General features: G+C 43.9%; 2 protein-coding genes across 18 annotated transcripts in view; one reads left to right on the forward strand and one right to left on the reverse strand.

Moving 5' to 3' along the window:
• Positions 1–7,364, forward strand: part of Usp13 (ubiquitin specific peptidase 13) — a 123,465-nt gene extending 116,101 nt beyond the window's left edge. For both annotated transcript variants that reach the window (XM_052730068.1, XM_052730067.1), the window contains exon 21: positions 961–7,364. In XM_052730068.1, the coding sequence (XP_052586028.1) occupies positions 961–1,054 (94 nt within the window). In that variant the 3' untranslated portion in view covers positions 1,055–7,364. The remainder of the gene's footprint in view (positions 1–960) is intronic.
• A 3,355-nt stretch (positions 7,365–10,719) lies between these two features.
• Pex5l (peroxisomal biogenesis factor 5 like) overlaps positions 10,720–18,124 on the reverse strand; it is a 210,992-nt gene continuing 203,587 nt past the window's right edge. For all 16 annotated transcript variants that reach the window (XM_052730681.1, XM_052730676.1, XM_052730685.1 and 13 more), the window contains one exon: positions 10,720–17,489. In XM_052730681.1, coding sequence (XP_052586641.1) covers positions 17,285–17,489 — 205 coding nt within the window. In that variant the 3' untranslated portion in view covers positions 10,720–17,284. The remainder of the gene's footprint in view (positions 17,490–18,124) is intronic.

The raw sequence follows: 18,124 nt of genomic DNA on the forward strand, positions 1-18,124 counted from the left end.
TGTACCCTTTCTTTGGTTGTTTTTTTTTTTTTTTGCTTAGAATTTGTGTTTTTTCTTTTTAACTTAAAAATTTGTGAGATTATAATGTAATTACAACATTTCTTCTCCCTTCCCTTCCCTCTCTCCAAACCTTCCCACATTCCCCTCCTTGCTCCCTTTCAAATTCTTGGCCTCTTTTCTGGTTAATTGCTGTTGCATGCTTACATGCATATATGCATATACATATATATTACTAAATATAACCTGCTTGCCCTTCCATGTTTTATTGTGACTTGTCCATATTACATCTTCATACTATAATTATTTTCTTGCTTTATCAAATATTTTTTGAAGAAATGTTCACAGTTATTTAATAGTTCACTGATGCATGTTTACCTCTGAATTTTAGGCTGTTCTATACCAAGATTTAAATACACATCACTGGATATAATTCTTGGATTGCTTTTTGAGGCTCTTTATAGGTTTCCACAAAGAGAATTATGGAATGGAAAATTTAAACAACTTGAATAATTCCAATACATTTTAGTAACTAGTTTTTGATTGAATTCAAGAACTCAAAAGCAGGGCTAGGGGTGTGGCTCAGTTGGTGGACTGTTGATGAACAGTTCTTAGCTCAGTTCTTAGCACCACATAAACTAGGAATGGTGCACAGTTCAGAGGCATCCTGGGCTAGCTATCAAGTTTGAAGCCAGCCTGAGCCTTGAAACCCTGTCTGGAGAGAGAAAGAGGAGAGAGAGAGAGAGAGAGAGAGAGAGAGAGAGAGAGAGAGAGAGAGAGAGAGATTTGGGGTGGGTGGGGAGTTTTGCACCAGAATTCCATTCCTTTTATGCAGTGGTTGGGCTGTGGTCATGGGGAAGCCTCCGAGCTGTTGAGGACTCGTCCATGGTGTACAATGCCTTCTTTCTACCGCATGTCCATTGCTGACATAAACCCACCACATGCTTCTGTCTTTGTTTTCAGATGGGTGATCTACAATGACCACAGAGTTTGTGCCTCAGAAAGGCCCCCTAAAGACCTGGGATATATGTACTTTTACCGTAGGATACCAAGCTAAGCCTCACAAGAGTTGGCGAGAAGAAGCCATACATCTTTTTAATTTGCCAAAAAAGAAAAAAAAAAAAAGAAAACAGAAAAGTAAAGGAAAAAAGTTGGGACAGCTGGACATAGAGGACTACATGGCTAGTTATTGCCTCTTCCAAGAGCCTGGTCACTCAACTCGACGCCTCCTGGAGAAGAACGGGAAGACATTTATTTCTATTGGTGGCAATACTCTGCTGTAGGGAATTTTGTAACTGTTCAGGGAGCGGATGATGTAAGCAAAGACATGGCCACCAGCACATCAGATACAGAGTGTCCTTCTCTCTCTTTTCCACTTTGGGGGTCAGTGGTGAGGCCTCTCCTACAGAGGAAAAATGCCCCTAAATGGGAAATCAAAACCTGGGCTGGTTTTTATTTGTAGCATCATGTTTTCATTTCCCACAATAATTTCTGACCTAGCTATGTGTACTAGGACATCTACAATGGAAGCTGTTTTTAATTTAAATCATATCAGACTTAATAATCCACTGTATGAATGTGTGTGAGAGTGTATGTGTGGCCTTTGTAGTCCGCTGGAAATCTGATGGGTTGGTGTTCAAAGGCCCAATAGTTGCTGTTAAGCATATTTGGAAAAGGCAGGCAAACATTTTAACAAACCTATAACTCAGGAACAATTGTTAAAAATTAGTTCCCCACCTGGATTTTAAGGGAGTACAAAGGGCTGTGCTGTGGCCTCTAAGTGCTTTCTGGTATTCATGTGGGTTTGTGCCAGTTGATATCAATGCCAGGTGCCCAAGTCTTGTCCTATTGTGCTTTGCCAAAGGCAGATGGCTTCTCTTCCTCAGCAGCGTATTCCCTCAAAGCTTTGTGTTTATTTGTAGCTAGGTCAGTGGTCTCCTAAGCCTTGTGCTTAGTCCCTGGAATCATGTTAAATGCCGTTGGTTTGTCTGATTTTCTGAACTTTCTCATGTTTTCGCTTCTCTGCTTCTCTGGGCCCAGCCTCACCTCTGCCCTTGCTGCCTATCTGCTGTGACCCCAAGTGTGACCTTGGGCACTTTAGGATGTGAGCTGCAGAGGCGCTTCTGTAACATCTGGACAGCTGTCCTTTCTAGCTGTTCATCTCAGTGTCTTAGCTGCAGCCTGAGATCAGAGCAGAGTTCTGGGTGTGTGATGGAGAGGAATGAGCTCGCTGTCATGTCCTTACTGCTTTTCACCAAATTCCTGTCCCTGAAGTTTCTAGTTCAGACTAGTTGATCAAGTGAAAAAGGATTTATTGCTGTCTGCTTACTTGTTTGATTGGAAAGATCTTTCTAGAAACTGCAGGAAAATAAAGAAGTAAAACTAACTGGGCTGAGTAAAGCAGAGGCATAGGACTCGGATGTGGTGAGTTTGAACAGTCAGGGTTCTGTTAAGCCAGGGTCCTTGTCTGAAGGAAGGTCATGTGTCCTGCAAGCCCGGGCTGTGGAACTGGGGCCAGAGGCCTGGAAACCTGGGTGCTGCCTCAACTGGCTGTGGGCCTTGGCCAACCCTTCCTTTTACCTGTGCCTCACTCCTCATCTGCATGGTGGTGAGGTGGCGCGTCTCCTGTTTCTAGCAGGCTTTGACCAGCGAGGAACCTTCACAGAGCGCAGAAGGTGGAGCATGGTAGGTGCCAGGAGAGTACGATCCCTGCCTCCTCGACTAGCTGATGCTTTTACCCTCTGGTAACAAAGGACATGGCGGGAGGGAGTGCATGATGCAGTCGTTCTCTACCACACTGTCCCACTGATCCCTCGAGGCTTGGCTCTGAGATCCCGAGTCTGCTATGTGTGTCCCTGACCAGCCTGCCCCCTCACCCCACCCCCGTGGGAATTCCCACACGAAGCAGCCTTACAAAACCCACTCCCTATAGGGCCACATGTCATGGAATAATGACTCTGAACACACCTTACTGGTGGCTGGTTTGCAGTGTTACAAAGCAAAGGCCTTTTGTGGGGGTAGGGGGCTCTTTGGAGGTTTGAATTCAAATGTGGTCAAAGATAGCATGTATATTTTGAACAAAATAAAAATTTTATAAAAACTTTGCAATATCAATGGTGTAAAAATCTGCATTAAAGATTTCAGGTTATAAACCCCTTAATTTCATTAGGTAGACTAAGCAAATTAGCCCTTCCGATACCGAGACATACTTGAAGAAAGTGTATTATGGCCGCCTCCGCCCCTGCCTCACGAACACAAGGGCTATTTCCTGGCAAGGTTTTGTATATGCGCTATTCATTCATAGTAGGAGCTGGCCGCACCGGAATGAGCAGTGGCTTTCTTGTTAGAAATGTGCTTGCCTGTGTCTCCTGGTGTATGCACATCAGGCTTCTCTAGAGCAGCGGTGGGATAGACCACTTACACGTGTGTGTAGACAGGACACGTGTTTGGCTGCACCTGGAACGGTGTGTGGGTTTTGTCTGCTGACCCACCTGCCAGGAGTCTTCTGTGTGAGATGTGGTGGTGTGTTTGTGTGGCACGTTCTCCACGTGTCGCCATCTGTGTGAAGGGCAGAGCTTTCTTCCTGTAAATAGCTTTTGATATTCACTTGTGTAGACTCCCAATGTATCTTTGGAAAATGGATCAAAGTTTCTGTTTTGTCATTTGGTCTAAATACCCAAATAACTAGTCAGAAATCCACTTTGGTACAGCTGAGATTTTCTTTTTCTTCTAAACGAAAAGAATCTGGGAAGAACCATATTTTAATGACGTTTTATATCAATGTTGCTTTAGTCCTTTGGAATTGCCTAGCCGTTTCCCCAAACCTACAAGAGAACGTGCCTGCGGTCTCTCCTGAATCCCTCTGGGCTTAGACACAAGCTCACGTCCTGGCTTTGCCTCTCGGGGTGGTCTGCCTGTGTCATTTTTCCTCTTGGGGCCTTTGTCTGTGGACCAGGAGGTTAGACCAGATCATCTGGGAAGTCCCTTTCTGTCCTACAACCACATTTCGTTTTTACTTTTCAGCGATTACAACCAGAATCAGGCCTGAACTGTGGCCATCAGAAGTTGGGGTGTCTGAGTCTGTCATTGTTAGGCTATACCCTGTTTCTGTTCCTGGTCTGTTTTCTTTGGTAATCCCATTTCCCCCACTTTGGCGCTCACAGCTCTTAAGTCTGTGAGGCCTTTGTGACTGTCCCTCTCCCAAGCAAAAGCAAGCAGTAGTCCATTTGTGACACCCTCTTGGAAAAGTCTCAGATCGACCTTCAGCTCAGTCTAACATGAACAATGCTTTAAAATCCCGATTCCCCTGAGGAGAGCCCCGATCCCCTGATAAGTGCGGACAAAGCTGTCTGTCCTAGAAAGTCTGTCTTTAGAGCCTGTGAGGAGTTGCCAGGAGACCTGGGCAAAACAGACAATCGGGTTAGATACATGTGCTTCTTCCTGTTAGGTAAACACTCCAGATGACAGACAAGGCCCGTGTTGTTAAGTTGTTGAATAGGACCTCCTTGCTGATGCCACCAGGGTTTCCTCTTGTCCGACTTAGTGTTTCATTGGTGTAATAAAGACCACAACCAAAGCACTTTGGGGAGGAAAGGGTTCGTTTCCTCTTATAACTTACAGTCCACCATGAAGAAAGGGCAGGGCAGGAACTCAAGGCAAGAACCTAAAGGCAAGTGCCGAGACAGAGGCCATGGAGGGGTGCTGCTCACTGGCTTGCTCCCCATGGCTTGCTCAGCCTGCTTTCTTATACAACCCAAGACAACCTGCCTCAGGGTGGCCCCACCCACAGTAGGCTGGGCCCTCCCACAATCATTAATCAGGGAGATGTCCCATATGCTTGCCCACAGGTTAATCTTAATGGAAACATTTTCTCAATCCAGGCTCCCTCTTCCCAGATGACCTTAGCTTGGGTCAAATTAACAAAAACAAACAAGACAATCAGCACACCTACTCAATAAATCATCAGAGTTTGTGGAAGATTCTGTAGCCCTCTAGTGTGGTGGGATTTGGCCAGTCCATACTAAGATTGTCCTGCACACTTAAAATGTACACAGAAACTTGAAGGCTTCAACAAACAGTATGACTATCTTATCATGTGGTTTGCAAATGATGTGGGATACATTGATTTAATGTAATGGTAACTTAATATTTAAATTAGTTTCACTAGATTGCCATCTGTTCTTAGTGTGGCTACTGAAACATTTGGTTCTGTGGCTAATGTCCTTCCATTAGTGCGCCACAGTGTGAGGTAGGCAGGAAATCCCATGTGTAAGAAGAAAATTCTAGAGAGGCTCCAAATCGAAGCAACACATCGGGAACACCTGAGGTACTGAACAAGCAACAGAAACTACAAGATTTTTCTGCATAGGAAAATACATCTCCCCAGTTTAGAGACAAAAGTAGTGCATCCCCAATGGCCGTCCTTCATACTCGCTTTGGCGATGCCCTGTGGACCAGCACCTGTTTTCCCAGCATCCTCAGGGTGCTGTGGGTGTTAGCTGTGGCAGGGGTTTGAGCACACTGCTTCCTCCTCAGGCTGCATTCTCTTGTGGTTCCCCTCCCTGGGTGTCGTCTAGTCTGTTCACAGCTGGGCATGTGGAAAGGCTTCGTGGCTCTCAGCGCTCCTCGGCTTGGAGGTTGAGCCTGACCTGTGTCCATTTGCCCAACAGTGGTGTTGTTGGTTGCTGGAAGACCTGGTATTTATTTATTTTGCACTAGTCACGGTTGGTGTGGAAATTACTTCAAGTGTTTGGGAGAGTACTCGCCTATGATGGAAAGAGATGGATAATTTATTGCTTTGATAGTTTTAAATTAAAAGCTATTCTCACAAACTCAGGTCCCTTTATGACTCTTGTTTATTTTTGCTTGAAAAATGCCAAATAAATTGATGATGTCTGTGGTGAATGGGGAACTCAAGACCATGACTGATTTCCTTTAACCATGGCTTGCTGATGTGACCAGGCAGCCTTGGTCCCCATCCCCAGCAGATGTCAGCACCTTGAAAGAAGGTTGGGATGGTGGGGATCCAGGAGGCTGACATCTGGACTTTCCCTGTTGGTTATCCAGACACACAGAAACCTCTGTGGCTTTGGCTCTCCAGTGGTAGTAGCAGAGTGAATGTGTTACATGGGGGATTTAGCCTATCTGACAATACATTTCTATTGTGTATAAGTTCCTTATTGCTACTATAGCACTTTGCCACAAAGTTGCTTTAAAATAACACATCCACTCTCTCATCCTATGCTAAAACCCTGGGGCAGGAAGAATTCATTCCTGTGGTTTCCTCTGGCAGAGTCCTGACAGCTTTGATATCAGCCATGCTCACATCTCCATTGAGTGGATCGCTTGCCTCGCTCCTATAAGAACTCCAGGGTTGCATTCACTCACTCTGCTGATTTAGACCACTCCCACCTCAAAGTCCTTAACCTCAGTATATTCCTGTGACCAGGGAGCTGGAAACGGGAGGATCAGGAGTTCAGAGTCCTCAGCGATATAGGCAGTTAGAGTCCAGCCTGGATTACAAGAGACCCTGTGCAAACCAACAAAAACCTTTACTTTGATCACATCTACAAATTCCTTTGGCCATACCAGACAGCACAATCATAACGCACAGGTATTAGAGTGTAGACATTAGTAATGTCTTTGGGGTTGGGGACACTGTTTTGCTTAGCACACAGGGTATGGTACTGTTTGCAAATATATCTCTGTGGCTCAAAGGTTTTAAAAGAACGAACCTATGCATTTTAAAAGTCTTAGTCATTGCCTGACATCAGTGGAAGGCCATGGTTTTGGTGAGAGGATGAGAAGAAAGAGTGGTTGGCACGGTGAGATATTATTTATGGTTCAGAGAAAAATGCTTGCAAGCTGGCTGCTACTGCCTCACAGCAGAGTCTTCCCTTCTCATCATTCAACTATATGCTATTGATTCTTTAGCTCAACTTTTCCAAGGTAGTCAGTGACAGAATTCAGTCGCCGTAGGAAAATATAATAGGAAAAGGTGAAATTTGTCTTTGCAGGTGGCCAATCCTTTTAAAGGTGGGATGGTAGGGAGGTAGCATGTCAGGGATGGGGCATACATCATATCCCTTTCACTGGACTTGCATAAGTGTGACTTGATCTCTCCTTGTATGATTCCTCAGATGAGGTATGAAAAACATGATAGTTTGGTGGACATGGGACTCATTAAACCAAATGGTTCTTGCAGCCTATGGGGGGTTTTGAGCCCTTGTTTTAGTCCAAGGTATTTTTAAAAATAAATGTTGCACCACAATTAATGACTACTTTCCAAACAAACTTTCCTGGAGATTTTCATTCAGCCAACTGGCTTGTTAATCTGTGCATCCTACAATAAACAAACATCTACCATGTTCTATGTGTCATTTTGTTTACAGTGTGTCTGTAAATAAAGTAGACATGCTCCTTGCCCTTGTTGAATTAGTTTCCTAGCAACACCAGATGTCAATAGTAATGTTCTGTGATGTGTGAAAAGATACGGAGCATGGAACAGGGAACAGGGGCTGATTCTGATAAACGGGGTATCCAGGGATGGGGTGGCATTATGATATGAGACCTAGACCAAGACTTGCAGGAGAAGGAGCCATTCAGGTGGGTGTTGGGGGGAACTGGTGTGGAGGCCTCCAGTGGTGGCATGTCTACTCTCTCATACAAGCAGCAAAGGGTCAGCAGGGCTGGAGAGAAGGGCATGATGGGACAGGAGGTCAAAGGAGGGGGGCAGCTGTCTTGGGGCAAGACTCCAGAGTATAGACCATCAAGGGTCTTCAGCAGAGCAGTGACCCATCTGACTGAAGTTTGGGACTCTTGTTTAGGCTAGATGATATGAGAGCAAGGACAGAGGAGAGAGGGGAGGAATTGCAGATTTTAAACACAGGAAACTTCAGAATTTTTGCTCTAAGGAGAGAAGTGGGTGGTGGCTGATAGGTGGGGTGTTAGTTTTCAAATGTGAGAAAGGAGGTGGGCAAACAGCAAACTGGCTTTTGAGGCTGATGGAGAAGCGGTGGATGGAAAGGTTGCAGGTCCCATGTGCTTGAGCAGGTGAGCGGGATGGAGTCTTATGCCAGAGTGGGGGCTGGTGTTGATGAGTCATCGAAATGGGGACATGGGAGGGAGGTGGGGCCAGCACTGGCAGGTGGCTCCCTCTCTCCCCAGCTTTACTTTGCTCTGAGATAGAAGCTAACAGCAAGCCCATAGCCCAGAGTGAGACAGAGTGGCTGGGGAAGCCTCGGCTATCTGAAGAGAGAGAAAGTGTGAAATGTTTATGTAGTTGAACTAACTTAAAATTGCCATTTTTTTCTATTTGAATGAAATTAGTTTAATTGGTATTAATTCTGTACATTTTATAAGGACAGAGTCATTAGTTTCAGACCTTTGCCATTAGACATTTTCTTTTGTAGACATTTTCATTTTTATGGGGTCAGACTTTGTAAATATATATTAAGCCAAGAAGATTTTCTACTCTCTTTTTTTTTTGAGAGCTCGTTTGGATCCAGCAGGGGAATGCAGGGACTTGTATACCCTTGGCCAAAAGTGATATTTCTCTATTTGGGGGAGGTTGAGTGTGCAGCTCTTGGAGGGACACACATGATGTAGTGAGGGAGGAAGGAGACACCACTGACCGGCCAGATCAGGGGTCAGCCCTGTCAATCAATGAGGCGACAGTTGTAGTTATACTGCCTTCACTTCTCCTTTTTTTTTTTGACACAGGATCTAGCTATGAGGCCCAGACTGGCCTTGAACCCACAGTCCTGCCCCAGCCTCCCAGGTGTTGAGATGAGGGGTGTGCATCATACTATCTAGTTGATTTTGAATTTCAAGTTTAAATCCAAAGCAGATTTTAGTTATTACCTTGACTGTTTTTCTGAAGCCTCCTTTTTCCTGGGTCAGGTTTGGCGGGTCTGAAGGTCAGCTTTGCATTTTTGTTAGCTTTGAATCCAGGGGACCTTCGCTGACTCGGCCACGGTTTGCTCCTCTTTCATTTGCAACAATCAGCTACGGGGTGGGTAAAATTAACAGTGGGGGACATGGTGTCCCTTTGGGGTAAATGGCAGAGGAGAAGTACCTGCTGGGATCTGGCCCGGCCAGGTCAGCAGACTGGACTGAAGGAGGCTGTCTATACCTATCTAAGCTCAAGTGAGTACATTCAAATTTGCAGCCTACTGTGGGTTAGTAGTTTAGTTCTACAAAGAACAACACTAGAATTAGCCATCATTTCCCCAAATCAAGATGCATGGCTATGTGAGTACCAGGGGTTAAAGTAGTCAATAGTGAAGAGCCTGTCTAGCATGTGCAAAGCTCCCGGTCGAATTCTCAGCATTGAAAACAAAACAAACACCAAACCCAAACTACTCTAAAACAAAACTAGCCAGGAAGCAGCATTTTTTGTGGAATGTAAAGTTAGTAATAAATAATAATAATAATAGTAATATAAAAATACAAACTTGTAAGTGCTTTCTGCATAGTTTAGGGAGGCTGAGGTGATGTCTCAGTCACGAAAGTGCTCTCCACACAAGCATGAGGACCTAAGTTCAGATTCCCAGCACCTCCATAAAAAGCTGGGTGTGGCTTTACTTACCTGTAATCCTAGTGCTGGGAGGCAGTGTCAAGAGGAACCCTGGAGCTCTTCAGCCAGCTAGTTTTCCTGAACTGGGGAGCTCCAGGCTCAGTGAGAGACCCTGACTCAAAAAAATAAGGTGGACGGGGGCTGCAGGGATGGCTCAGGTTAAGAATACTGCTCTTTTAGAAAACTGGGAGTTCAGTTCCCAGAACCTGTGCCAGGAAACCTCAGAATGACCTGTCACCCCCCTCCACACACACACACACACACACACACACACACACACACACACACACACACACAGGTGTCAAACACACATAAACAAACTTTAAAATCGTGGAGACAAAGACACCCAAGGTTGACCTATGACCTCTACATGTACATGCATCCCCCCTCCATATGTACACATAGGAAGATGTACACACATAAAGTCATAAAGAATGCCTTACACCTTTGGCTGGTGCTACATACTCATGGAGAGAAGCAGCTCTTTTTGGAATAATACTTGATGTTTTAGAAAGTGGAGGTAGGAGACTTTTTAAAAAGCCCCAAGTTAATGTGAGGTGGTTATAAAGCTCCGCTTTCCCACATTAGTGTGCTGTATCCAACAGTGAAGCAGGGAGTGAAAATATACAACCTGACTTTTTGGAGGAAAGGATGGAAGACATCAAGGCCAAGTGCCCCCTGAGGTCAAGGAGGAGGAGTGAGGAGGAGGCCTGAGCTCCAGTCCTGGTCCCCTACAGCCCCCTTCACTCTCAACCTCACCAGGCCGGGATGACTTTGATTGGGAAACAGACTTCAGGGCTGGTGGGGAGCTCTGCCCTTTGCCCTGCTCTGAGGAGGTCTCCCTGGTGCCTTGGTCTCCTTTCATGAGCTCACACCAAGGGCATTCGCACCTTGGTGACCAGGTGTTGATTCTTCCAGGAGTGTTGTCTCCCACTCCATTTTGCTGGTTCTTGGTTTGAATCCCAGCCCACATGTTCCCTATTTTCTGACTACCTGGAAATGAGGACCTAAGTCCTCATGGCGCCTCCACTTGCACGCGCCTTCTGACTGTTATTGACTAGGTGTGTCTTACACTCGAATGGAGCCTGCACGCAGTGTTCAAGTTATTTAGTGTCTGACTGATCCCTTTAAGAAAGACCCTGAAGTGACACATGTTTTAATGCTTTTATTTTAAAAAGATCACAAATTTCAGTTTTAGGTTAATATTTTAGTCTTAAAAAATTAACAAAGGAAACAGTTTTCAGGGTTTGTTGTTCATCTACAAATGCATTCCTGCTTTCCAGATAACTCATGCAAAATTGTATGTAGTGATACTCAATGGAAGGACTTCTCTTAAAGCGGTAGTAACTGGTTTCTACTTGGCTGCAAGTGGTTCTGACCCCAAATCCCATCTTGAGAGAGTCCTGAAAAGACCATGAAGCCACAGACAAAGTTTATTTGGAAACATAGTTTAAAACTGCATAAATGTAAATACAGGTTAATAATGTGAAAAAGGAAGGCGTGCCTTCAACAAAGTATAAACACACTACCTCAAGCTTGGTATTTTGCAAATTATAAGTCATCAGAGTGAATTAACACATCTGTAGGATAAGTGGTTATTTTGATAGTAGTTTTATTTCAAAAGGCAATGCAGAGAAAGACTATGACGAAGGCTTACTACATGGCAGAGTAGGCTGCGTGTTATTCACTAGGCCACAGAAATAGTATCTCATAGTATGCCAATAATATTCAAATCCCCATTGCCATTAATTGACGATAGATCACTTAATTTGGGGTTGGTATTAGTTTAGAAATTCAGTGTAAACATTTAAAGTTAAGTTTTTCTGTTACCTACATCAGCTTGAAATCTCATGAAACCCCAGATTTTAAAGCTATTGAGCACAATAAGGAAGCCTCGTGGTACTTTCCTTAAAACACAATTTTAGGTTAGACTAAATATGCAGGATTCATAGATATACAAAATAGATAGAAATATTTCTAAATAGTTCATAAATGCTTCTTATAGGTTGTAAAAAGTTTACTGAATTAATCAGTTCTTTTCAACTGATGTAAACAAATTTGGGTAAAGAAAGTTGAGGAGGACTTGGGCCAGATGCTGTGTGGGGGAAAGAAAGAAAGACTGGTCAATTGGGCTTGTGACATCCTTTCACTGATGGTAACATGAACTCCCTGATCACATGGCGCAATCCTTGTGGAATCCCTATGAGAGAATGTCACGTGTCTCAGTGAAGATGGCAGATATCCAGTTTACTCACTGTGTGCAAGTCATTTCCCTCTCCCATCAATTCAAAGACAAACCAAAGCCAACTTCAAAGATGCACATTGTACAGTTAAGCCACCAGTGGCTTCCTTGTGTTTTTCACCTTATTATCATTTTCAGTGAAGTTTTTCTGGGACTGTCCCTATGTCTTGCTGAGGGATACTCAGCTACCCTTTCTATAGCTCAGGAGGTCCTGAGGTTCGGGCGCTGGTCTCCAGACCATTTTATTTGGTATTTCTGTAGCAATTTCAGCAGCTGTGTGCAGTGTGAGAAACTATCAGGCCTCACACTTTGAGTTCCTCTTAAGTTTCTACTGTCTCCACACTATGGTCTTTTTCTGTGTCAGGGAAGAGTAATTTAGACTCTGGGCTTGTGTGTGGGAGGGCATGGGATGTTATGAAAGGGTAAAAAAGTTGTTTTTCACATATGACCTAAATAAAGGTCTTTTTAATTTTTTTTGAGACAGTGTCTTGCACAGGATGGTCTTGAACTCTGTATGGCCAAGGATGACCTTGAATTCCTGACCTTCCTTGCTAGGATTACAGATGTGTGCCACCATGCCCAGTTGAATGCTTTGCAGGATCAAACCCAGAGCTTTGGGCATGGGAAACAAGCACTGTCAATGCGGCTATGTCCCCAGCCCCAGCCCCTGAACTGAGCTATAATCTCTCCTTTCCTGGCATTTTCATAAGACTGGGGTTTTAGGAGAAGACAGAGAGAAGACATTGGCCATAAAATCATCTCCTACCCCTGAATTGGAGTGTTTTTGGTCAGGTTGATCAAATCTAGTTTCTGAAGGGAAAGGGACCTTGACTTTGCAAATAGAACAGTAACCTACATACACTCTACTCTGTGACATACTATCCCGATGGGGAACTAAGGCCCCACATCCACTTTGCCTCAGGGCAATCTCTGTATGTATGACATCACTCTGACCTCCCCACATAATTTAGAATTCCAGTGTTTTCTACTGTTTTCCTAAACTTTCTGAAAAGAAAACTTGAACTACGTTTTTAAGAATTTAGAGTTCAAAGCTTCTTGTGCAAAGACATTTTTAGCTCTATCAAGCTTCATGTGGGTTTTAAAGGACCCAAGTCTGTACCTGGGTCCCTCAGAAGATTGGCCTGAGACTGTCAGTCACAATGTATGAACCAACCTGTGAGCATCGGTCAATGCCAATGTGATAGCAGGACAACAGTCTACAGGATGAGATGGGCAAAGCAATAGAAAACACTGGAACATTAGGGAGTGCTTGCTTGTTGAGAAGAGTGGAAACACAAGCTAGCCTATGACACCAGTCATGCATGGGGTAAGTGGGCCAGTTTACATTCAGTGAAAGTATCTTGCATGCTTTGGTTAATAGTCATAGGCAGATTTTAAGTACTGATACATGCAATAGTTTTGTACCTGAGGTTATATGTTTTTGCTTTTTAAAAATTGCCTTTTTACAAACTTTATGCCAGAGTTGGTCTATGAACACTCTTTAAAAATATATGTATCTACTTCTTAGTTCAAAACAGCATAATTCAGCCAGTCCTATAAATAGTGAAATGAGAAGGGCATTGTGCAGAAACATTTGCATAGGGAACCAGTTTGAAGCTATGTTACAAGGTTGAAGTCATGGGTGTTGCCTGTGTCTTCTTTTTTAAAACAAGAGGTCTCAGAAAGATGGCACATGAATTAAACCTTCCAAATACCTGCTTTCTAAACTGCTTCTAGAAGCATGTCAGGACAGGAAAAAAAAATCACTACCACCGTCACAACAGTAAGGTAAGTGCAATCAACCTTGTGGAAGCAGTTCAGAGGACACAGTGACATCCTCTTTCCTCTGGTCCCGCCAGGAGTGCACAGGTAGACTTTATGGTGAGAGGTTTGGAACTGTGAGATGAGCTACAATTGTAGTCAAGCCTTGCCCACATGGCAAGAATACGCCAGAGCATTTATCTAAAAAAGAATTTGGATATTGATCTAAGAGTCAGCATGACCTCTCAATATAAATAAAAACGGCATGTACATCTGAGAATGAGTGTATTCTGGACGTTCCTACCCTATTCTGGCAGACATCAGACTGGCTGAGGAAGTGCACTTCATTGTTAGTTATTAAAGTTTCTGGTGGGTTGGAGGGAGGGATGTCAGGATGAAGTGCAGAGAATAAAGAATCACTGGGACTGACTTGGTTAGAAGGTCCTTTCCTCCTCATCTAGAGTCCAGGATGACCTTAAACTCCTGATCTTCCTGCTTCCATTTCCCAAGTGCTGGGATTACAGCTGTACACTGCCATGGTCGGTTTATGTGGTTCTGGGGTGTGCTGTACTCACTGAGCTACATCCCAGGCTCTCTTTATTCTGCCTCTTCTTTGCATACAGATGTTCTATCAAAACTTGTAACATTTTGAAATTCAGCAGTGATTAATGGTTTTCTCTGCATTTTCATCCAATTTACTGGCAAAATCAGTCCCTGGGAGATACTAAGTGGCCATTGTATGGTTGAGTCCCATCCTTAAGATTTTCCTGAGGGCCTTAGAAGAATGCCCTAGTCTTTCAAACCAAAAGAGAAAAGGCAATTTCTTGCCATGAAGATGAAAAGCCCCCAACAGTTCTGCATTTAAAAAGCATACAACAAAAAGATGCAGATGCCATGAGAAAGACACTAAATTCTCACTGCTTAATGTCTGCTATGGCTCTCTATATTCAAAGTTTTACTTTTTAGTTACTGGTTTTTACTTACTATCATTATGATAACATTGAAAATTCCAACTCTTTCCCTCTTAGGCAATAATTTTGAACTTCCCGATAAGTGGCAGCCTATGAAAAAATCTTAATTGTGATGGACAGAACTGAGGGAGTAGAGAAAGTTCCACTAAATGTCCTACAAAATTTACATAATGGTGAAGTGGAAAATTGCCAACTGTCCCCTAAGAGTTTGAAGCTACTTGGTATTCCGGTAAAATAAACTTGGGTCACAATATGTGACACCACTTAGCAACAATCAAATGAAATAAAACTTCCCACGTTTGTGCTAGTCAGGCTGAGACTGAGCTCCTGTGTGAAATGGCAACAGGGCTGAGGGTGTGGTGGGTCATTATCCTGGAAAGATCTGGTGCTGCTGAGGGCCTGGGAGAGCATTATGAATATAATGGCCATGAAGGTTGCTTTTGAACCCTTTGTTTACAGGCTTGGAAAGATCTCTGATTGATTCAAATAAGGTGGCCAGCAGGTGACACTTGGAGTGAGGAAGAAGGAAGGAATGGTCACTACACTATCAGCAACGTTCAAGCAGGCAATGCCATGGCCTACAGTCTGTCCTGAACAGGTCTTCCCAGTCTGTTTCTAACCGTCTAGAGCAGTGGTTCTCAACCTTCCTGATGCTGTAACCCTTTAATGCAATTCTTCATGCTGTGGTAGTCCCCAACCATAAAATTATTTACATTGCTACTTCATGACTGTAATTTTGCTACTGTTATGAATCATAATGTAAATATTTTTGGAGATAGAAGTTTGCCAAAGGAGTCGCGACCCACAAGTTGAGAACTACTGGTCTAGAAAATCTGCCCTTCTAAATATATTTGAGCATTGCTTTGCTGCTGAGACTAATAGAAAGCATGGACCAGGGACAGAGGGATGGCTCAGCCATTAAAGGGTAGTGTGAGTTGTTACTGTGCCCAGGAGTGGATGCCTTAATGTCTCTGTGTCCTGCTGCTGAGCTGGGACCACTGTTCCATCACAGGGAACATTGACAATGAGCAGCAAAGCCTGACGCCACCACAGTAACCTCATCACCTTGTCCTTATAAGTCAGAAAGCTCGTGCAATAGATAAGCCTCAAGTACTTGTGGTCACTTGTGAACTTCGGGTCCCTCTCATAACCCAGGGGACTCCACAGCAATGGAGGGGTTCAGTCAGCCTCTGGGCACATTTTCAATCAGGAATAGATAATTCCATAGTCAATTAATCTGCTTGGACCCAAAATATGGTTTTTGGTAACTACAATTGTTAGTGGAGGGAACTGTTAGTAAGCCAAGAACATGAAAAAGTTGGGACCTAACTACTTTCAGGAAGATTCTGAAGGCAGGAAGGGTACAAGGTGAAGAAGAACAGAGAATTTACTAGAATTAGAGCTGAGCAGCATGGTATTTTGGTTAGTGTTCTGCCAATAATTTTCTAATTCTTTATAAATGCATTTTTTGAAATAATTACCAACCCCCAAACGCCCACAAAAAATCTGAAGAAATATGTGGAAGGTCAACATTTAAGATGTCTCTGCCAATGGAGAAGACCTGGTTCTTGCTGAGTGTTTATATTAGAGCCCAAGGTGCCTCTTTCCGAGGAGAACTCTGCCACTCAGTGCAGCTTGGTCACAAACACGACCTTCTGTCCCTCACCACTGGAGGAGGTGGACAGTGTGGGCTATTATGGAACTGAGGAAACACATTAACGTTAGGAAAAATGTATTTATCACACTTAGGAAATACCATTTAAAATAGTAACAGTTTAAAAGGAGTATCATTGTGCAGGGCAGTTAGAAAGCCGGAGAACAGGATATGAAAACTAGTTAACACAAACTCATTAGAAATTGCAGAATTGCCCAACTTCCTTCTGCAGGGAGAATGCAGAGTCAGAATCTCGCTTCCCACTGAGAGCCACAGAATCCCAGAAAGCACACAAAGAAAACTGGGTTTAACATATTTACATTCTATGCCAATGCGCCTTCAAAACCCTAAGCTAAGAAAAACTCTTCTCAGAATTTTTTATTTGGTCCATTGAACTAACAAATCTGTCTCAAATCTTCCAGCCCGCGCCCCCCAAGTTAGGGACTGGAGCAGCAAACCCGAAGCCCAGCAAGGCATAAATACGCTAATAAAGTGCTTATGTACAATCCTAGACAGGATTTCATTGGGAACAGCAAAAATGTCTAGTGCAAAAACTGCTTTTGCCAGCAAAGCTCTCTCTCTGGAAACAAAGGCTTACAGTAAAAGTTAAAACGGGAGGGGGAAGCAATGCCTGCCCTTAGTCAGGTTGTGTGTGTGCATGCGCCAACGGCCCAAACTATGTTCAGTAGACAGACAGACAGCCTGAGTTCACTGACCGCAGATAAACTGTCTTGCTATGTCCCATGAACAGCTCTTCAGATGTGCCAGCAGCTGTGACGGGGGACAGACTAATTCAAAGTCCACTTGTAACCTGGAAGAGTATACACAGTTACCTTCTCTTGGTGTCTTGAGAATCTTAGTTCTTCTCTTGAACCTGATCTTGCTTTGTGCTTTTGGATCTGAACAGAGGCCAGGTATTGTCTTATAGTAATCAATTCCCTTGGGTTATATGGCCACGGCCTTTTGACTCTTTGCTTTATCCTTAAAAAAAAATCTTTTTTTTGAAATTCATAATAAAATAGTTTTGTCCCTTTTTAGTATAATAACAGATGAGGGATTATTCTGTATTTCTTTCTTTTCCTTTAAGGATCCAAGTTGAAAGCTCTTAGGAGGACATCCAAGTCACCAAGGTTGGCTGCCTGGAAGAGTTCTGGCTGGTTCATCAGCGACAGTGCAATTCTGAGGGCAGCCCAGATGTTCCCCGAGATGGCAGGGTGAGGGACTTGCTGCTGGTTCCGGCTCTTTCTTTGCAAACTGAGGGCAGTGAGAAAATTGCTGACCGCTTCTCTGGAAAGGGAGAAAGGCACATCTTAAGATGTGGTGAACTCCAGAGTCAGCACACTAAAAGAACAGTCAGTTGCTTCTGTGTGATGCCCAGGTCTCCTCTCCAGGGCGAATGGGCTCCCCAGGGATGCCTTTCAGGTTCTCTAGCTATTCTCCTGGGAACAGCTATTGTTAAGTAGAGTGGGCCAGATATCGAACAGGAAAGCCAGTTTTACTTTTGGAGCATAGAGGAGGGAGCCTAATACAGCCACTGCTAAGTCCCTGCTCCAGGAATGACCTGGAGACATTATCTGTGTGCCCAAGTGATCTATTCCACCCGTCTTTAAGGGGAGAAAATGGCTCGCCTCAAAAGCAAGGTGGTCTAGATTTGCTGGTGGTGACAGAAATGAGGAATTACGTTTCATTATTAGACAGCCTGGCCTTCAGTCCTAGCTGTTTAGCCTTAGGCAAATTTCTTTGCAGAGGTTCAGTCCCTAAGTGAGCAATAGGGATAGTAGAAGTCACTTTCAGATTTTGTCGTGAAGTGCCCTTCAGTCAATTATGCAAAAGCTCTTGCAGTTAAGATCAATAGGTTTCCCCCCTGTGTCATCTGGGGAGCCTGGGGCTTGTGAGGGCAAATGGTTTTCATTATGAAACTG

This window comes from Peromyscus californicus, unplaced genomic scaffold (genome assembly GCF_007827085.1).
Source record: "Peromyscus californicus insignis strain IS unplaced genomic scaffold, ASM782708v3 Scaffold_9__1_contigs__length_137607984, whole genome shotgun sequence".
In the NCBI taxonomy this organism is placed as follows: Eukaryota; Metazoa; Chordata; class Mammalia; order Rodentia; family Cricetidae; genus Peromyscus; species Peromyscus californicus.